Source organism: Pelodiscus sinensis, chromosome 1 (genome assembly GCF_049634645.1).
Source record: "Pelodiscus sinensis isolate JC-2024 chromosome 1, ASM4963464v1, whole genome shotgun sequence".
Lineage (NCBI taxonomy): Eukaryota > Metazoa > Chordata > Testudines > Trionychidae > Pelodiscus > Pelodiscus sinensis.
Genome location: NC_134711.1, coordinates 158,442,811 through 158,465,175, shown reverse-complemented (window position 1 = coordinate 158,465,175; position 22,365 = coordinate 158,442,811). Strand labels below are relative to the sequence as shown.

Genomic DNA, 22,365 nt, shown 5'->3' with positions numbered 1-22,365 from the left:
AGGGAAGTCAAAGGAAGAGTGTTCTTCCTTCGGCTTCCTGTTGTGTACATAGCACCAAAAGCCGAACTAAGATATTTTTAATTCAGCTACGCAATTGACGTAGCTGAAGCTGTGTAGCTTAATTCGACTTTAGCCCTGCTGTGTAGACGAACCCTAAAACTTAAAACCCTAAAATACCCACCTGGAGAAGTTAAAAAAAAAATCAATAGAGCCGAAAGAGTAGCCAGACATGAACTACTTCAAGACAAGCCCAAAAGAGAAAACAACAGGATGTAGAGATGGGATTCTGACATCAGAGCTAATTAAAATCAGAATAGATGTGGTGTGTTATCTTTGGACTGAATTTCTGAACCAAGTTAAAAGACTTAAGACTGACTGAGTGAGGTTACTCTTCCAAACTAGTTTTGTGAAAAGGTCTGAGCGCCTTCACCCCCTCTTCATGGTAGAACTTAAATCTCCTTTAATATATGAATATTATACTTAATAGCCTTTACTCTATTTCTAGCCTACAACTAATGTATCCAAGAAACTGGTCACAGGAACTCTCTGCTATTGGCCAATTATAATGCAATGATCCTCCTCTAAAGCAAGGCTGGGTCTCCAACAGGCAGAACCAGATTCCCCAAGAGTCAAGTAACCAGTTTGCTCTTCTACTGTAGTACTACAGGGCAAGGAGTCAGTTTCTCTCATAACAGCTCTCCAAGATGCACTCTCCAGATTATTTAAGAACTAGGAGGAGCAGGCATGCAGAAACTATTTAACAGAAAAGCACACAAGACGTGTTACTTAAGCAAATGGGTCAAACTCATTCTTTTCAGGATACATTGAAGTTTACCCTGAGAAGTAGGATTCCAACACTGAAGAACAAAAACAAAACAAAAAGTCTGCCTGCAGCACAGGATTATAAGGTAAACAGTTGACTTTATTTTGCAAGATGCAGTATAGTTTAAAATTAAAATAACTAAGTGTCAAAATGTACAAATCATGGATATTTCTCCTGCTCAGAATTTAACAGCGCTACTAGTATAAATGCTCTCAGAACTCTGCTGCTCATGCACATGAATGCTAATTTTGTGAGACAAGTTCAATGCATAAATTCATTTTTCTGGAAGTATGCCAGAATTACCTTAAAGGAAAGGACTTGCTTTTAATTTTCCAAGACAACAGAATCTTTTATTTCAGAAGGTTCATGTTTTAGAACTGTGGGAAGGGTATGTTGAAACATACCGACAGAGTGCTTCACTGTCTGTCAAATTAACTTTACCAAGTGAAAATCTGTACACATAGTAGAACATGCTTCTTGTATTTCAAGTTTATATCAAGATACTTAGGTTTCTTTTAAGATTGCATATTACCATATTTACTTCTGCATATGTTAAAGCACTAAAACTTTTAGATCAAGTAGGATTTTTATTATGATTAGAGCTTTTGAACTTTTATTTGAAGAGTCATGGGAAAGGGCGTGTTTGTGTACATTTAGCAGCACTGACATCATGCGTCTAGCATTTAAGAAAAGTGTCACCGATTATACAGAAAAGCATTCAGTCAAAAGTTATCTTCACCTATAGGCAGAATCTCAATGTCTTGTAATAATGCAATAACTTAACTTACTCCTCTATTTGCCTATTTCTAATATTTAAGACACCTGAACAACAGAAAACAAAAATCATAATGCTACAGGTTTTTGAATTCCAAGGGGTGGTTTAATTGATTCAAATATGAAAAAGTGCAACATGACATTAATGTGAAAGGGTCCACTTCTTTATTTTTATTTCAACCTCCAACATATACGAACAAGTTTTACAAAACTTATTTTACTTTTCCCTATTCGTTTGCCTCTCAGCTTGGCTCGGAAAAATCACTCTTAAATCTCACTTGTTTCTCTGATTTTCAAGCTTAAGTACGATGCTGCAATATAGATAATGAAGGAGTATACTGAATCCTCTCAATGGAATTGCTTTAAGTAATATAGGTTGAACCTCTCTAAACTGGGATTCTCTGGCCCCGCAACATCCCTGGTCCACAAGGAGCACGGATGTTCCAGGACCAGAGTCTCCCAGTGGAGGGCTGGTGGCTGGGAGCCCAGCAGCAGCTGCCCCATGACAGCGAAACCCTGGGGAGCCTGGCAGCAGGGCTGCCGCCCGGTGGCAAGACTGCAGAGAGGGTAGGGAGACCAGAAGGCAGTGGGACTGTCTGGCATGATTGGAGTAACAGAGCTGCTGCCCTGCAGCAAAACCACCTAGCAAGACCAGGGGGTAGTGGGGCTGCCTAGCAGTACAACCAGGTGCCTGATGGGATTAGGAGGCTGTGTGGCTGCCCTGCGGGGCTGCCTGGCGGTGGGGCTGCTGCCCAGTGGCACAACAAAGAGTCCAGAAGTCCTGCTGCTACCTTCTGGAACTGTCCAGTGAGGCTGTCCAGCAAAGCTGGACCCCCAGGCAGGGGGGCTGCTCTGCAGGACTGGGAGCCCAGTCACAGGATTGTGCATGCATGCGGCAGCGGAGCTACCACGGTGGGATCGGGAGCCCTGCACACGAAGGGGCTGGTGGCAGGGAGAAGCCAGCTGGGAGGCTGGCAGCGAGGCCATGGCTGGGGGGACCTGTGGCAGGGGACCCAGAAATGACTTCCCTGGTCCAGCAAAATCCCTCATCTGGAACTAGTCAGGTCTGAAGAGTACCAGGCCAGAGAGGTCCAACATGCATCTTAAGCATTTCTATTTGGAACAGTTTTTGTAAAAGCCTGTGACTACAATACCTAACATTTTGGACCAAATTGCTCCCATCTGTCTCCTGCTTTGGGGATGGCAGGGAAACTCTAATCAAGGTATGTCAACCCCAGGTACATAATTAACATAGCTAGAGTTACGTATCATGATTCTACCTTTCCCTTTAGAGTAGACCTGGCCAAAGATCCTTACCATATCTAATGGGAAAAACAAAGGAGAGGTGTACATACATGTTTGCAGAGACCTGAACAGTGATCTCTGCACAGAAAGGCAAGTTAGTTATGCCTTTCTGCCCTTCATGATATATAGGGAAGGCCTGGAAAGTTTTCTACACCTTATTCTTCCTGCAAGGCCATATTGAGAACTAATAATGACCGACTCCTACTAGTACTAAGAAAGTGAAACCTCAGCAACTAAAACAACAACTATTACCTGTTTACTCAGTTTTTCATTAATGCCTATTTAACTCAAAACAAATGGCCCATAGTGGAGAGGAAAGATTGTTTTAGGTTCTAAATCATTTTCTCTTCAACTAAGGGCTCAGTAAGTTCCCACTGTAATTCTTTAGCCTTCCAATGAAACCTCTGACAAAGCTGTGGAAGACAAAATTATACTGATGACATTTCTAATATATAAAACAAACTCATATAAAAATCTCACTTTCAGACTTCCTTTTATATTATGAAAGAACTAGAAAATGAGTCTGATTCCCATCTCCCCTCTTTAGCAGATATTAACTAAGTAAAATATTACAAAATGAAACTAGCTAATTTAAAATGGATTTATGATATAACAAGTCTCCTTCAATTTATTTTCTCCAAAATAAGAGATTCATTTTACAGTGTGTTCTGGATTTCATCAGAAGTCAGACAGCCACAATCTGTGACTTTCTTGCACTTACCAATGAATTGGCCCTTGTTTTTTTAAATTATACTACTGTTTTCCTGTAACTGGGACTTCGGTATCTCCACTTACACAGTAGAACTCCCATTTTAAATAGGATGAAAAAAATGATGGCATGATATGCCTTGAAGTAAGATGAAGTACCATCCACCTGCTAAGGGGATGGAATAAAGAGTTTGTATATGTACACTGGAAGGAGATTCAAGAAAATCAACTTTATCCAATTCAAGATTTCCTCCACCCAATTCCACCACTTCTAAATTTACTGTATACTTAGAAATGTAGTAATCTGTGTTAGTTATATTTGAAGCCATTTCTAGTGCAGCTCCTCGCTTAAACAATCACTTGATATAATGAAGGTAATGACAATTCTAACTCTCATTTCACTTAAGACAATTTCTCTTGTGACTCATTCTTCCCTCACTTCTGAATCCTATTTCTATTTACTGGAAGTGTTTTCCCAAAGCTCTCCACCCTGTACCATCTGAATCATGGCTGCCTGATCAAACAGGCTCTGTCCAGAGACAACTCTGTGTTCAGCACAAGGACTCCAAACTTCATGCTGAAGGACAGACAAAAGATCATAACTGGTATTTTCATATGCTTATTCAGAGGATTTACATTATAAACATGTTCAAAAGGAGAAAGAACTGGAACCTCCCAATCATCCCACAAACAACTCCCTCACTAACACCACTAGCCCTTCCAGCTCTTAAAGCTTGTTCCTTGTTTTCCCCTCAACTTGTCCTCTGATCTCAGGTTTCACACACTGCACCCAGCATAGTCACATCTCAAAAACTACTCATGCTAATTGTGAAATCTCTAAACCTACCCTTCTTCATATACGCAACCTCTGACATCATACACATTCACCACTCTCAGCTCACACCAGAGACTTGTTCCACACCCTCAGAGTGGAAGAGTCTCAGGGAATCTAGCAGCAAGAGTCCTCTCTACCGTGACAACAGTTCTATAGGGAGTTAGTGGCAGAGTCAACCTGCAGAGCAAGCTAAGTCAATAGTATGGACAGCAAGCACTTACTTCAATATAATCACAATTTCTTTGTGCCAGTTGAGGGTCATATTCTTAATGTAAGCAGCAAGCATCAGACTTTTAATGTAAGTGTTATTGCCTGCTTACCGGTTATTTTTTCAACACAACGGACAATGTAACCTTCAGTATACAAAGCCTGTCAAAACGGGTGTGTTTTTTCAAGATGAAAAAACACAGGGTCCCTTTGTATGCTACATTCCTTTTATTGAACAATGTATAGCGCACAGACACAAAGATATTAAGAGTATTTATAGTGAACACTTCATTTTCTACAATATGCATAAATGCAATGTTTTAAAAATAGAAGCAGGTCTAACTGGATTGACTTTGGCACAGAAACAAAAAACATGACCTGCTCCAAGAATAGCTATTTTTCCATAAACATCAGCTCATTTAAAATTTTAAAGCAGTGACATTTTTAAGATGAAATATTCATCAAGCCTGCTTATCACAGGATACACAAAAAATCCTGAATATCCTGTAAGCACAGTTAAAAAAAATATGTAAACGAAAACCTGTGCCTGCACTTATTTTTCTTCTTTGTCTACTTCAACACAACGTTGGGGTGGGGGTGGGGGGTCACCTCAGTGGAAGATTCTACAGCAAAATGTTGAAAGCATAACACTTCTCTAATTTTGTGAGAAAATAAATATGCAAAGCTGCTTAAACTGAAAATTCAGATCTAATTAATTTTCCCCATGTGGAGTGAAAAGTATTTTAACTGCAGGCATTTTAAATATTGCACATCTCATAGAGCTTAGTCTTGCACGACTAAAATCGGGCATTTAAGTATGACCATTTGAGCAGTAGACCACACTACACTCTGGCTCCTAACTTTGCTCTCAGCCACTGTGTTCAAAAGTGACCCTTCTGCAGGGTTCTTCTCTCTCCTATAGTCCACTATAAGACTTACCCGGCATTGCTCAGGTCTTTCAGGGCAGGGACTGGCAATGCAGGGGATGCAGGAGTCATGGCAGGGCCTTGGGAATATTGGGGAGTGGGGGGCAGGGCAAGAGGCTGAAGGTGTGGGGGGGGGTGAGAGAGGGTTGGGATGAGGAGGGGCTCAGGGCAGGGATCCCATTGGGTGCGACTTTCTCTCCAACCCCTGGCCACCAATGGCCTTCTGCCTTCCCTCCAGTGCACAAAGGCCCCCACCTGCGCTGCAGCCAAAGGTCAGGGAGGAAAGGGTTTGTGGCTGCGGGGGCTATTTACCCGGTCAGGCAGCAGACAATATGGTGAAGCCCCAGCCCCCAGTGGTCACTCTACATATAGCTCTCCCTTGCGGGTTCGCTGCCCCAGGGGCCACTCTCAGTATTTAGACCCTCCTCCTTGCCCCTCCCTTGCTCATCTCTCCTCTCTGTCCCCACCCTCCCATGCTATGGAAAACAATCACATTCCCGACACGTCCCATTTCCTTGGCACAACCAAGTCCTGACCTTGTTTTAAGTTATTTTTACAGCGGTTCCCAACCTTTTCCAGATGGGGACCCATTTTGACAATTCAGGAAGATTTGGTGACTCAAGGCAATTCAAAAACGGGGGGAGGAGGAGGGCAGAGCCATCTGGGGAGACACTTGGCAACCCTTTTGAAATGTAAAGGCGACCCATATTTGGGTTTTGACCCATAGGTTGGGACACCCTGGCTGTGTCTACATTTCCGGAAAAGGGTGCCAAAGGGATGCTAATGAGACAAGTCGGAATTGCAAATGCCACGGGGGATATTTAAATATCCCCCGCGGCATTTGCATGAACATGGCTGCCGCTTTTTTCCGGCTCGGGGCTTTGCCGGAGAAAAGCGCCAGTCTAGACGGGATCTTTCGGAAAATAAAGCCTTTTCCTGAAGATCCCTTATTCCTCTTAAAATCAGGAACTGCTACTGGTTCAAAACAACTGGTGGTTCACTCTAGGTACTCATGCCCGGGCAGGGAAGGAGACTTTGCGCGCCCCCCTCTCCCGAGGCCTCTATTGTCCTGCAAGCGGCAGGGCAGCGGTGGGCCGGATCAGTCTACTTGCTGGGCTGAAACTGGCCCAGGAAGGTTCTCTTGTCCAACCCTTGTTTAGGAGGAGTTCTTGAAGAAACAGACTGATAGACATTTCTAAAATATATAGCGTTGTTTCTGAACACAGTAATACAGCACGGGTGGCCAAACTGTGGCTTATAAGCCACATGCGGTTCTTTCACCATTCAAGTACAGCTCACGAGGTCTCCCTCATCCCTCTCATTCTCCATCTACCAGATGTGGGGAGGGAGGTAGAAAACTCAGGATCCCTGCCTTCCAGCAGAGTGATAGGACAGAGGCTACTGCCCAATGGGAAAGGGGAGTGTCTTGTGACTTCAGTCTTTGGGGGGGGGGGGGGGAGAAGCGGGAACTGCCCTACTCCTGCTGAAGCCCCGGCTGAGGCCTTCCACAGGGATGAAATCCCAAGACCCAGACCCAACGGAGCTTGAACCAAACACAGGGATCCTGATCCAGGTCTAGCTTTTAGATCATACTCAAGTGTCCGAGGTGCTAGTAGGGTAGTGTGACTCAGTAACCCATATAGCTGTGAAAACTTTTGAGTGGGAGAATGAATGTTGGTCAAACCTATGACCAGCAGGGATTCTTAACTGACTTCCAAGGTGGCAAACAGGTATTCCCTGGCTTTTGAACTTCTGAAGATAGTTGTACGCGGCTCAGAGGGCCAGTAAGCTTGATCATCCCCCTAAAATAGCTTGGAACTATGTTAGAAATGGATACAAATTGTCTACTCAACACTGAACTGTGCTTGACTAAAAATACTGGGCCCTTACACCGCTTGTTTTGAGTTGCTGCATAAAGAGAATACTAGCAATTACACAATCTGACTCTCCCCCACTTCAACTTATCAACTGTATTCATTTGAAACTTCTAACTTGGCAGTTTGTGTCTTAGTTACTAACACAATGACAAGCTTAATCGGTATGCAGTGTTTGTCCGCAGGGGCCAGGCAGGTAGGATATAAGATATGGAACTAAGTTTCAATTGTTTACATTCCATTCCCACCAAGACTGGAAAACAAAAGCACAGGAAACCACACAAATATTAAAAGCTACTTAAAATATTTTCATCTTAACTCTGTGAGCTTAATATTTGAATACTAATTTCTCAGTCTGTGAATATGTGGATACTCTGAATATGCTAATACACTATCCCATGACATTCATATGGTATCACTACGTTTTCCTATAAGGAAGCGTGCATTTGCAAATTTTAAGATGCCATTCATATACAAGGAAACTAAGTATACAGTTGTTTAAAGATACACAAAACACATACAAAATCCAAAACCGGTGTTTTTCTACCATTGCATGTTTACACAAAATTGAGTTGCCAGCCAACTTTCAGTATGATTATAATTTGTTTTGAAGGAGCAACCTGGTGATTGCTTGTTTTCAAGTTTTCCAACACTTAACTGCAAATCATTCAGCTTCACAAACCTATCTTGGCACCCCCCATTATCACCAATGGTGTGCCCTTACAACTTGCCTTTTAATTACAGGGTTCTTAAATCATACTAAATTAACATGGGTCAACAGATGTATTAGGCTATAGCAAAACAGATTTTCAGGTCACTTCTCTAGAGTTTTATTCAGCACTCCTGATTACTTTCACATGCTCCAATCTTGAACTCTCCCTGCAGCAGTGTAAATAGTGCCAAGCAATTCTGAAACATTTCAAAAGAATGTTATCTTTAATGAATCACACATCTTCTGCTATGGGCAGATGTACAGTAAATTTAGCAATGCTAAGGAATTATTGTAATAACAAATGCATCATGTGAAGGCCTGTCTGTTTTGGGTAAAATGTTTTCCAGTAGAGTATTTTACAGGCATGCCTGATTTTAAGTCTCTATACATTTCCTGACACTGCTGGATTTGTTGTGTCTTTAGAAAAATATGAATATTATATTAAGAGAGCAGCAACAACCAAGAAGAAATAGAATTATCAATGCTACAAGTACAATATCCATCTTCACTCCAATTATTTATGGCCCACAGCAAAAAGTCTGAACAGTTTACATTTATTCTGTTTGATTTCCTGTTACATCTTCTTGAGGGCATATCTATTTAAGAGTACTGGAAATATAGTCACAAGTGTTCAGTTTCATAACTTTTCATTATACAAAAATGTATTTACAGACCTTAAGTGTAGACTATGGATCAGAGAAATTACAACTATTATTTAATTATGTAATTATTATTTTAGCACCAATATGTGCAAAACTTAAAACTGCAGCAAGGGAGGTTTAGGTTGGACATTAGGAAAAACTTCCTAACTGTCAGGGTGGTTAAACACTGGAATAAATTGTTGAGGGAGGTTGTGGAATCCCCATCTCTGGAGATATTTAAGTGCCGGTTACATAGACATCTATCAGGGATGGTCTAAGATGGCTATTGGGTCCTGCCCTGAGGGCAGGGGACTGGACTAGATGACCTCTCGAGGTCCCTTCCAGTTCTATTGTTCTATGAACAAATAATTTGCATACCGACAACTTATAGGAATCACCCTTTGCTACCATTACAACGTGTATCACTATTTAGATAAAAATGTGACTGCTGAAAATCAACCTCATGAATATACAAAAAAGAACTGTTCTATCCCTGCCAAAAAACCAGCCAAAATAGTACTACATTCTACTACAGTAAACTTCCGATAATCCGGCACCTTTAGGACCCAGGGGGTGCCAGATTATCAGATATGCCAGACTATCGGAAGAGGGGGCTATCAGAGGTCTGGCCCCAGACCCCTCATAGCCCCCCCTTCCGATAGTCCGGCTCTGCCCCAGGAGTCCCTGATTCAGCCGCTGCTGGTCAGTTTCAGCAGCGGCTGAATCGGGACGCCTGCAGCAGAGCAGCTGGAGTGCTGCCAGGTTCGTCTGGTAGCGCCGACCCTTGGCACGGCGAGACCAACCCGGCAGCACCCCAGTTGCTCTGCCCCAGGTGTCCCCAAGTCAGCCGCTGCTGAAACTGATCAGCGGCTGACTCCAGGAAGCCCGAGGCAGAGCTGCTCTGCCCCGGGCTTCCTGGAGTCAGCCGCTGGTCAGTTTCAACAGCAGCTGAATCGGGATGCTTGGGACAGAGCAGCTGGAGTGCTGCTGGGTAGGTCCCGTAGCGCTGCCCCTCGGCACTGTGGGACCAACCCGGCAGCACCCCAGCTGTCCCCGATTCAGCTGCTGCTGAAACTGACCAGCGGCTGATTCCAGGAAGCCCGGGGCAGAGCAGCTCTGCCTCGGGCTTCCTGGAGTCAGCCGCTGGTCAATTTCAGCAGCGGCTGAATCGGGGACAGCTGGGGTGCTGCCGGGTTGGTCCCACAGTGCCGAGGGGCAGCGCTACGGGACCTACCCAGCAGCACTCCAGCTGCTCTGCCCGCAGCTTATCCGATTCAGCCGCTAGTCAGTTTAAGTAGCAGCTGAATCGGGGAAGCTGGGGGCAGAGCAGCTCCAATGGTCCGGCTGCCCGGAGCACTTCCGGGTTCCTGAGGGTGCCGGACCATAGGAGTTTTACCGTAGTTTACGCTTACTATATGGAGAGCTCTCAACATGGCAACTCTAAGCTAATTTGAATTTGAACATTATGGAGCTGAATCCTGGCAGTAAGATGGAGAACACTGAATTGGAAGAGCCTTAAAAATTTAACTTGTTTTGATCTAATTAGAGAATTCATCTGAAGATTAACCTCATGCAAAAAGTGCATTTCAATTAAGGGTGATGAAGATTCCAAGACAGAAGTACAGGTTGAACCTCTAAAATCCGGGACACTCTGGTCTAGCAACATCAGTGGTCCAGCAGGACCATGAATATTGTTGGACCAGAGAACCCCAGCTGTCCAAGTTCAAAAGCACAGCCAGGGCTGGGCTGGTGGTGGGGAGCCCAGCACCAGAGGGGTCAGTGTGGTGGAGAGCACAGCCCTGGCCAAGGCTAGTGGCAAGGAGAGCAGCCCCGTCAGAGATGAAGGTAGGGGGCTAGGCGTGCAGGCCTAGTCAGGGCTTGGGCAGTGGAAAGCGTAGCCTTGGCTGGGTCTGGTGGAGTGCGGGAGCACTGTCCTGGTAAAGACTGGCAGTGGGGAGCTCAGCCCCAGCCAGGGCTGGAGTCAGATGGACATGCAGCCCAGGCCAGTGCTCTGAAGGGGTGGGGGCTGCACAGCCCCTACCAGGACTGGAGGCAGCGGGGCTGGCCTTTGTCTGGGGCTGGCATGGTAGGGGACACAGCCTCGGCCAGGCCTGGCATGTGGAAGCAACGGCAGGGAGCTCAGCCCCAGCTGGGAGCAGAGCCTACAGCCAGGTAGGAAGCCTTGACCTATACTCGTCCAGCAAACTCCATTGTTCTGGAACACTCAGGTCCCAAGGGTGCTGGACAAGGGAGGCCCAACCTGTATTTGAACTTCCTCATTAAGACTACAGAACTTATTAAAGCTTCTGTGCCGCAGGCAGGCGCTGCTCCAGCGCAACTGCTTCTGACTCCGTGCTGAGCTGATGGCTTGGAGTTGGCAGAGTCACGCAGGACAGGAAGCAGGGGGGGAGAGGGGGAGAGAGGAGAAGAGCAGGAGGGAGGGCTGCCGACTCTCAGCCCATGAGGGCTGGAAGCTGGCAGCCTTCCCCCCACTGCTGCTTCCTCCCACGCCCCCTGAGACTGCTGACTCCCAGCCCATGAGCCCGCAAAGGCCACTTGCCCCCCCCCACCTGCTGCCACTTTCATGCACTCCCACTCCACGTTTCCCACAACGCCTGATTCGGCACTCCGGCCAGCACTTTGAACTGTGCTGCTCTGCAGCCACAATAACAGGTAAACATATGCACCCGGCCCCATTCCTAGGGAGCTCCCTGCCATCCTGTGCTGCTGCCTCTGTATCAGAAGCAGCAGCGTGGGGTGGCAGGCGGGAGCCAATTTAAAAAGCAGTTCCCCTCGCAGAACGGCTGCCTGCTGTCCTGTGGGGTGTGGAGCAGTCTGTCCACAGAGAACTCAGAGCCCCCACAACCAGGAGCTGTCATCGCTGAGTAGCCTCTGTCCACGGCGAGCCGAGGTCATTGTGGACAGAAGTTGGTTTACGGCAGCCTCCCTTGTCCCCCTACCTGCACAGAGGCAGCAGCACAGGTGGGGAGCACGTAGGCCATACTGGGGAGTTGGTGCTGGTGGAACTGGCTTTTAAGCTCCCCCCCGCCCCCCAGCACTGGCTCCTGCCTGCCCTACCTGCTGCCTCTGCTTGAAAGCCGGCTCTCCGCACCTATCGGCTCCCACCTGCCCCTCTCACTCTTTTCTCTGCTGCCTCTTTATCAGAGGCAGCAGCGCAGGAGGGAAGGGGTGTAGGCAGATCTGATGCTTGTGGGGAGGCAGCTTTTAAGCAAGCTTCTCGTGGGCACCAGCGCCCACTCTCCGCCTCTTGCTGCCTCTGACAGTGCTTAGTGACTGGAGGTGATGCCGGGTAGCATGGGATGCATACTCACATTGCTCAGCTCTGTCTTTTTGGCGACTTATGAATGTCGACAGTACTTTCGTTGCCAAATCTTTCCAGCGTAGACATAGCCAGAGTAAACCTGCCTAAATGCTAACTGTTGGAACATTCAGATCATCTCTACAGACACAACGAGAAGTACTTCAGAGACAAACAAAGGACCGTAACTGTAGTAATGGTACTGTGTATAGTATAATTCTGTGCAAGGACCAGTGTGACCCCCAAGGGCTCTAGGAGGGGCTCCTCCCCTCTGGATCAGTGGGAACCACTCCGCCTTACTATAACCCTCAGTCTCTCATGGGGAATTGGCTGTGCCACTAGTTCAGGGTTCAGGCCTCTGGTCAGGCTACGCCCACAATCAGTAAGCCCGACCCTCATGCCAGACTGGACACAGTAGTCCAGGTTTTCAGGCTATGACCAAACCAAACCAACAGTTGATTAAACCAAGCCCTTACTTCGAGTCGGGTGATGGGACGGGGCTGGGCTCTCCGCTCACCAGGACTCCAAGAGGGGCTCACTACAACTAGTGAATGTTTTACAAAAAGTTTTCCTCATTCATCTTTTGTCACAGTAGGCTGTCATGACCTCTATAGCTAAAGATGTACAGAAGTTTCTTTTACAACCACATTATCACATGCTCCTCTCTTCCTTAAGCCTTCAGTCTTACTTTGAAATTTTCCATTCTTGCTTTTTTGCCAGATGGAAAGGTTTTTTTTTTTGAAAATTCAAGCAAAATCTTCTTAGCCATTTGAGTTCAAAGCAAGTGGGAAAGTGTTGTGTGTGTGGATTTTTTAACACACACACAAGAAATTTCTATTAGCCAAACATTTTAAATATAGAATCCTAGAAGATTGAACTGGCATTGCTCAGACCTTTAACTCAATTTTTAATTTTTGAAAAATAAACATGTACACGCTTCATTTAAATCATTGCTCTAAGGTGGAGCTGAGGATGAGGCGTTTAATAAGCAGGCTTCCTAGGGAGAGAGGACTACCACAACCCTTTCTTACTCCAGTAGCTTGAAGCCAGAGGAGAAGCACCTCTCCATGGCCACTGCCGCTCCAGCAGGCACAGCCAGGGTGGCTCCATGTTCCCCACCTGGGACAGGTCCAGGTTCATCTACCCTCTGCATTTCCCAACCACAATAAGGAATTTAGCAAACTCTGCACTTTCCCCTCACTCCCTGATGAAGAGAAACAGCCAGCAATAGCCCAGTATGAATTGGATACAGCCCCTCCTGACCTCTCTAAATGGCACCTGGAGGTGGGAGGTTTGGGCAGTCACAGATGTGGGGTAGGCAGCCAACACCTTTCACCTGCCTGACGACTGTCTCTTTTCTGTTTGTCTTTATGAGAAAATCCCATTCCAGGCACATCCCATTTTCCTAGCACAACCAAACCCTTATCTTGACTTAGGTTATCATAAGAGGAAGCTGTATGATGAATTTGGTGGTCCTAGCTCTTACCATTTAGGAACAGTTCTTGAACAAACAGACAAACACAAACACACAGACAGACTCAAATATATAACAGATTATATTCACTACAGAGCACACTAAAAAGTTGCTAACTTCATATTTAATGATGGTGGTGTAGTTTACACCCCCCAAATGCAGTTAATGCCCCAACCGGGACTGCACTCCTGCACTGCACCAGCCCCGGGTGGGCCTGAGGGCCTGGCCCGTAACCCTGCTACTCTAGCCCTGACTGGGGCTGCGGTCCTTGCCGGCAGTCCAGCCCAGGTTGTGCTTTTGAACCTGGAAATCCAGGGCTCTCTGGTCCAACAATATTCATAGTCCAGATGTTGCCAGACCAGACAGCCCTGGATTTTAGAGGTTCAGCCTGTATAGCTCTCTTCTCAGATCTAGTATAATCAGTGTTTAATTTCAGGAAAGTTTCACAGTGATGTTGTAGAAGTCCCCTGGAAGAAACTGTGACCTGAATAAACTGACATTCAAATGAATTTTACACTAGTAGCTCCAGATATAAGGTCAGGAAGTACCATACAACTTTCTCCTTTTATGCTGTACTTAACAAAAATCCTGAATCAGACAGTTATCCCCCAAGTCTCATTCCAGAGCAATAATCAGAAACAGAGATTTTACTGTAAAAACATGTCATGTTATTTCTTCCTCTGATGGGGGGACAGAGAGATGAGAGGAGAGAAGAAAAGAGAAGAGGCTTAACAGCAAAACACTGAAACAGCCTAAAAATGCTACTACATTAAAAAAGTGTCAATTCCACATTTGAGATACCAGCCCATACAAGGTTTTTCACCTATAAGCTATGTCTGCACTCGCGGCTTCTTGCGCGAGTAATATGCAAATGAGGCTAAGCGTGGAATATCACCCAGCCTCATTTGCATACCTAATGAGCTACTTTTTTTTTTTTTTTTAGAAGAGGCTCTTGCGCAAGAAGGAGCGTCTACACTGCCCCTTCTTGCGCAAGAAAAACCCTCTTGTGCAATGCCGTTCTTCCTGAAAAGTAAGAGGTGTAACAGCATTGCGCAAGAGGGTTTTTCTTGCGCAAGAAGGGGCAGTGTAGACGTTCCTTCTTGCGCAAGAGCCTCTTCTGAAAAAAATGGTGGCTCATTAGGTATTCAAATGAGGCTCGGTGATATTCCACGCTTAGCCTCATTTGCATATTACTCACGCAAGAAGCCGCGAGTGTAGACATAGCCATATTGTTTAAGGTGAAACAATTGATACATGTTTGCAGCAAGTCAGAGGTTTGGGATTTTACAGTAAATACTAGTGGAGTAGATTAGCAGGCAGAGTAGAAGTGAGGCAGTCAGCAATGCATGCTAAATGCAATTTATCAAATAGCCGTGATCATCAGATACCTGTATATTCAGTCAGACACTCATTCCCTCCCACTTGCTGTTTCTTGAACATCTGATGTCTGTACACAGGTATAGCTCTCTGCCATCTGTATAGCCTGTCTGTGTGGAAGTAATTGCTAAACACGTATTTTGTTGTTGTTGTTACATTTAGGATTGCAGTGACATCAACGCATAAGGGAAGACAAAGTTGTGCCTTTCCTTGCACAAGGGAAAAAAATGAAAGACCGCCTTCAAGAGCTTAAACTACGAGCAAAAGAACTGCAGCTAGCTGAAGAGAACAGCTGTGCACCTGGGGTAAAGGAAGAAGACCAAATAGAGCTTGAACAGCAAGCTATTATTTATGAGAAAGAGCCCATAACTGAGAGTTACCTACATGAAATCCAGAGACTTCAGGATGAGATTAGTAATTTGGAAGAGGACGTTCAAAAGTTTGGTCAGCAGCAAAAAAGCCTTGTGTCTTCAATGAGAAGGTTCAGTGTTATTAAAAGAGAGTCCAACGTTACAAGAGAAATAAAAATTAAAGCAGAGCACATACATAAATGCTTGGATGAACTGTCAAAAACAGCGAAGAAGTCTGAAAGCGAACACGGGCCATCTTCCGCCATTGTAAGAATACTTACAACTCAGCATACATTCCTTTTCCAGCGTTTCCAAACCACCATGATTTCATACAACGATTCTATAACAGCCAAGCAGGAGAAATGCAAGACATTCATTGTGCGTCAGCTTGAAGTAGTTGGGAAAGAAGTCTCAGAGGAAGAAGTGAATGATATGCTTCAACAAGGAAAATGGGAGGTTTTTAATGAAAATCTGCTTACTGAAGTCAAAATCACTAAAGCTCAACTATCAGAGATTGAACAAAGACACAAAGAACTGATGAATCTAGAAAGCCATATCAAAGACTTAAAAGAATTTTTCATCCAGATCTCATTTCTGGTGGAGCAGCAAGGAGAAATAATTAACAACATTGAAATGGGTTTAAACAATACTCAAGATTACATTCAGATGTCAAAAGAGAAGTTTAGACTTGCAGCCAAGTACAAAAAGAAAAACCCTTGCAAAGCAATATGTTGCTGGTGTTGTCCATGCTGCTGATTAGAAAACAAAAACTGTTTCCTAGCTTTCAGGACTGTTCTTTGACATGTGTTGGTCGTGTCCTTTCCAATAGGTATGCGTGCACTGTCTGCACAATTGGACAATTTTTCCCATCATGTTACCTGTCAGGTTGGCTGTGGAGCCCCCTGGTGTGGCACCTTTAAGGTGTGGTATACACTGCTGACATCCCACCCTCTCAGTTCCTTCTTGCCCTATTATTCCAGCAGAGGGGAGGTGGGTGGAATTTGGAATGGACAAGAGCAACAGTTATGGAAGGTAGGTAACTATTTTTCTTCAAGAGATTGCTCATGTGCATTCCAGCAGGTGACTCACCAGCAGTTTCTCCCAGAGGAGGGTCAGAATTCACCACATTGCCAAATGCAGAACCACCTGCCAACAGCCACATTGTCCCATGCCTGCTGAGGGATGGCATAGCATGACTTGAAGGTGTGGCTGTATGACCACATGGGTGCCCAACAGATGTCTTGGATAGGGACTTATATGAGAAATGCCACAAAGGAAGCTGCGCCCTTGTGGAATGTGCTGTCAGCGTTGGGGCTGTGAGTTTAGCTAGCAGGATGTGATCCAGGACAAGAGGGACTGAGCTGATATGAGGAGACCTTTAATCTTCTCCACTATTGCAATAAAGAGTTGTGCTGATTTACAAAAAGGTTTCCTACATTCACTGTAAAATGGCATGGCATGTCTAACGTCCAGCAAATGAAGGGCCTTTTCCCTATCAGATGTATGGGGTTTAGGGAAGAATACCAGCAAAAATATGTCCTAGTTCACATAAAAGTGGGACACCACTTTCGGCAAAAATGACAGGTGAGAGCATAATAGAACTCTGTCTTTGAAAAAGACAGTATAAGGTGGTTCTGAAATGAGAGCCTGGAGACCCATCTGGCCGAGGTTATAAGCATCAGAAAGGCCTCCTTCCAGGAAAGATGCAACAAGGGGCAGGCAGCCAGGGGCTTGAATGGGTTGACCCATGAGCTTAGAAACAACTAGGTTCAGGTCCCAGAAAAGAATTGGGTCCTTGACCTGCAGGTACAACCTATCCAGGCTCTTTAGGTACCTTGCCACCATAGGGGTTCTGAAAATTGATGTATCCTCTTCATCTGGATGGAAGGTGGAGATGGCCACAAGGTGAACCAATAGATAAAATAGCTAGGCCCTGGTGCTTAATTGTTAAAAATAATCAAGTACCAGGGGGAATAGGGGCCCTGTTGTGGGAGGATGTCTTATTGAGCAGACCAGAGTGTAATCCATTTCCACTTGCCACATACGTACACTGCTTGAGTAGCTGGCTTATGGCTATCCAGGAGCAACTCACATACTTAGTCCAAGCATTGCAGCTTGCGTTTGGTCAACCATGAAGCCACCATGCCACAAGTTGGAGAGACTCCAGGTTGGGGTGTTGAAGGTAGCCACAGTCCACCAACAGGGTCAGGAATGTGGTGAACCAGAGGTGCCTTGGCAACACCAGCGCCACCATTATAAGAGACGGCCTGTTCTGATGAATTTTGAGCAGATCCCTGTGTATGAGGGGCAAGGGTGGGAAGACATACAGCAGTCAACCTGACCAGGATAGGTGAAAAGCATCTGCTAGGGACCCTGGGCTGTGGTTTTGAAAGGAGCAGAATTAGGTGGCACTCGTGGTTGCTCCTGGTCACAAATAGGTGCACCTGGAGAGGACCTCACTTGCAGAAGATGGACAGGGTGACCCATTCGTGGATGCTGAATGAATGGCTGAGGTGGTCTGCCAGGGCATCTGCAACCTGGGTAGGCATGAAGAGTGCAGGCGAATGTGATAGGCAATACAAAAATCCCACAAGGAAGAGGAGTGAGCACCACCCTGTTTATATAAAACATCGTTGCAGTATGGTCTCTTAATTCTGAGACATACTGGCCCTGCAGCTAGGGAAGGAACTTGGCAGGCCAGGAGCACCACCCACTGCATCCTAATATTGATGTCAAGAGAAAATTCTGTCTCAGATCACCTGCCCTGCATCTGGAGCATAGGCTGTGGTTGTTGAAAGAGCAAGCCTGTTTGCACCACTTGAGGCTGCAGTCACCAGAAGAGGGGAAAGGTGTCTGGGAAGGTTACTAGTCTATCAAGCAGCAGATGTAGTTGCAGCCTGGCATGTAGCACCATGCAGATACAGGCCGCAAAAGTCTCATGCAGGTCCACACCATGGTAGTAAGGAACTGCTCAAGGAAGCATATTAGATGGGTGTGGGGGGGTATAAGATAACCCTGAAGTGACTCTCTAGCCAATAGACTGTCTCCATGATGGAGTCCAACAGAGCTCCAATGAACTCTATTCTTTGGGTTGGAACCATGGTCCACTTGGGTTCATTCAGAAGGCCTAGGTCTTCAAAGATAGTCCTGACCAGGGCCATATATGCCAGAACCTGTTCCTTGGACCTGCTCCTGATCTTATCCCAGACGTGGATAGACATGTATCCCTTACTTCCTGAGAAAGGATGCCATGACCACTATGCATTTTGTTAACAGGGAGCCATGGAAGTATCAAATGGTAGTGCCATAAACAGATAATGGCAGTCTTTGACCAGAAACAAGGAAATGTCCATAAGCTGGGATGACAAATGGAAGTATGTGTCCTTCAAATGGTCAAATATTGGCAGCTATGGAAACCACGAGAAACTCGAGCCTCCTGATAAAGGTGTTTAGGTTCTGTCCGAGACAGAATGGGCCTAAGTGCACCCATGACCTCGGGGATCAAGAAATATTGGGAGTAGAACCCCTTGTCCCTGTATCAGAGGGGTAGCCGTGTTAGTCTGAATCTGCAAAAGCGACGAGGAGTCCTGTGGCACCTTATAGACTAACTGAAGTGTAGGAGCATAAGCTTTCGTGGGCAAAGACCCACTTCGTCAGATGCATCTGACGAAGTGGGTCTTTGCCCACGAAAGCTTATGCTCCTACACTTCAGTTAGTCTATAAGGTGCCACAGGACTCCTCGTCGCCTTGTCCCTGAACTCTCTGGGGACCTCCTCTCATTATGCAGAGCAATGAGTGCACGCACCTCCAGCATGAAAAGTTACTTGTGAAAAGAATCCTTAAAGAAGGACAAGGAAGGGGATAGGAGGCAGGAGGGGATGGAATTGGATACAGTATACTGCTCCACTGTGCTCAGGATCCAGCAGTCTGAGGTAATCTAGGCACAGGCATAGCAGAAGCAGGACAAGTAGTTGCCAAAAGGAAAAAAATCCGGTTTGGGAACTTGTGCTCCATCCTCAGGCACACCCTAAAATGTTGTTTTTTGAGGCTAGGGATTACTCAGAACCTTCCAGACTGATTCTGGCATCTGCACCTGGACAAGTCCTTCATAGGTTGACCAGATCAGAGGTTGGCAGGAACATGTGGTCTAAAGAACTTGCTCTGGGGTGCAGGGATATGAATCCCCAGAGATATGAATGTCATGCTAGAGTCTTTCAAGCTGTACAAATAAGAATCTATATTCTCTGCAAAGAGCCAGGAGCAGTCAAAGGGGAGATCATTCAAAAGTAGTCTGGACCTCCGGAGAAACTCCCAACACTTGCAGCCATAAGCCCCTCCTCATACTGACAGCAATGACCAAAGTACGGGTATCCACGTCTGCTGAGTCCAATGACCCCTGAAGGGACATCCTGGCAACCAGCTTGCTCTCCTCAATCAGTGCAGTGAACTCCTAAAGGAGTTAACAAGAAGGAACTCCTAGATATTTGCAAGAGACCCTCAGGAGTTTATATGAGTAGAGGCTCAATAGCACATGCTGGTAGGCCACCCGCAGTAGTAATGTCCCTGTAGAACAGACCAGGTACCCAAAAAAGACCTAACTTCTTCACATCCTTTGATTTGGACACCAGTCCAAGCTTGTGGTTTCCAGCATCCACCACAGGAATCCCCATCTGCGGGTGCTTGAAAAGGTTCTCTTATCCCTTATGGGGGAACAAGTAATACCACAGAGGGGTATGGATGCCAGGGTTTGCCACAACACCTTAGTGTGGGTTTGTATCAGTCTGACGAATGGAAGGAGCAACTCTGGAAAGGCCCTCCAGGATGAGGATGTCCATCATAGGCTCTGCGTTTTTGTTATTCTTCTGCCTGCAGCCCAAGGTTCTGAGCCACCTCTCCCAAGAGGTCCTGGTGGCCCCTTATATCCAAGGCAGGGAATATGGTGGTCAAGGTTCCAGCCACAGCCTCATCCGGGGATGAGGTGGCCTGTAAGGTAGGGACTTCCTGGGCCTCCATCTGGAGAACTGGAGAGTCCGGCTCCACCCAACTCAGACTTTTGGTGATGAAGTCATTGCCGGCATACTGTGCAAACCATGGGGAGAGCCTTGGAGCTAGGCTTTGCATCCCCAAAAGGGACCCCGGCACAACTCTTGGCACCACACGAACAGGTGCATACTCTTGGTCACCTAGGGTATGTCTACACTGCAATGTTAATTCGAACTAACTTAGTTCGAATTAGTTAATTCCAACTAAGCTAATTCGAACTAACGGATCCAGACTAAAAAACTAGTTCGAATTAGCGTTTTGCTAATTCGAACTAGCATGTCCACACAGAGTGGACCCTGAACCGGGGTTAAGGATGGCCGGAAGCAGTGCCGGCAGGGCATCAGAGGAGGACTTAGAGCTCAGAGCTGCTGCCTCAGGCTAGCCGAGGGCTGTGCTTAAAGGGTCCCGACCCTCACCCCGGACAGACAGTTCTCAGGGGTGCCCCGCTTGCAAAGCAGTCCTGGCTTGGATTGCCCGGAGTACCCACACTGGGCACATCACAGCACTCGGCCATCAGAACGGCTGCACTTGCCGCAGGCTGCCATCTGGGGAGAGGGAGGCTGCAGGAGAGCTTCCACCCCCAGAAACCCGCAGAGCCAGCCCAGTCCTCCCCATCGGGGGCTCGTGCCCCATTCCTCCCTCACCTCCTTCCACTTACCCTTCCCTAGCCCCTCTTCTTGATGTACAAAATAAAGATAACGTGTCTTCCAACATTGAATCTGTCTTTATTGAACAAAACTGGGGGAGACTGGAGGTGGGAGAGGGGATGGGAGAGGGGAAGAGAGAGGCTGGGAGAGGGGAGGGCAACTAAAATGATCAGGGGTTGGGAACAGGTCCCATATGAAGAGAGGCTAAAGAGACTGGGACTTTTCAGCTTAGAAAAGAGGAGACGGAGGGGGGACAGGATAGAGGTCTCTAAAAGCAGGAGTTGGGTGGAGAGGGTACATACAGAAAAGTTCTTCATTAGTTCCCATAGAGAAGGACGAGAGGACACCAAAGGAAAGGAATGGGTAGCAGGCTTCAAACTAGTAACAGAAAGTTGTTCTTCACAAAGCAAAGAGTCAACCTGTGGAACTCCTTGCTGCAGGAGGCTGTGAAGGCTAGAACTAGAACAGAGTTTAAAGGGAAGTGAGATCAAGTCATGGAGGTTGGGTCCATGGAGTGGTATTAGCCAGGGGGTAGGAGTGGTGTCCCTGCCCAAAGTTTGTGGAAGGCTGGAAAGGGATGGCACGAGACAAATGGCTTGGTCACTGTCTTCGGTCCATCCCCTCCAGGGTCCCTAGTGTTGGCCGCTGGCGGCAGACAGGCTACTGGGCTAGATGGACCTTTGGTCTGACCCAGGATAGCCATTGTAAGCTCAGGGCTCAGGGTCGGGGGTCTCAGTGGACCCCCTTGATTCTCTTGCACACCTGCTCCTGGGTGGCCAGGCTGGCAGCTCTCCTGCCCAAGCCGGCCACTTTCCTGTGCCTAGTGCGGAGATCGTGGACGAGGTCCACAATGTCTGCACTAGCCCAGGCGGCTGCCCGCCTCTTGCGGTCCCGGGCAAGCTCCCGGGAGCCGCCAGCCTGGTCCCGGGAAGAGGGGGAGGGATGGGGGGCATCGGGTGGGTGGCTCGATCCGTGCCAGGTGCAGGGTCTGCTGGCTGGGTGCTGGCAGGCTTGCACCTGGCACGGGCACTGTAGCCAGCCCGTGCCCCTTTAAGGGGTCCGGGGCCGGGAGGGGGGCATACGAGTTTCCCTGGTGTTGGCAGAGTGGCCACCAGGGAAAGCTGGAGAGGGCTAGCCTCCCACTAGTTCGAATTAAGGGGCTACACACCCCTTAATTTGAACTAGCTAGTTCGAACTAGGCTTAATCCTCGTAAAATGAGGTTTTCCTAGTTCGAACTAAGCGCTCCGCTAGTTCGAATTAAGTTCTAACTAACGGAGCGCTAGTGTAGCGCCTATGAAAGTTAGTTCGAACTAACGTCTGTTAGTTCAAACTAACTTTGTTGTGTAGAC

At 46.7% G+C, this 22,365-nt stretch overlaps 2 protein-coding genes across 9 annotated transcripts in view; one reads left to right on the top strand and one right to left on the bottom strand.

Moving 5' to 3' along the window:
* The window catches only part of ARL13B (ARF like GTPase 13B), a 101,936-nt gene that overhangs the window by 49,397 nt on the left and 30,174 nt on the right, over positions 1-22,365 (bottom strand). The window lies entirely within an intron of this gene.
* Positions 616-18,931, top strand: STX19 (syntaxin 19). The gene is made up of 2 exons (XM_006116839.4): positions 616-908; positions 15,138-18,931. The coding sequence occupies exon 2, from the start codon at positions 15,203-15,205 to the stop codon at positions 16,079-16,081; it is 879 nt and encodes a 292-aa protein (XP_006116901.1). The 5' UTR covers positions 616-908; positions 15,138-15,202; the 3' UTR covers positions 16,082-18,931.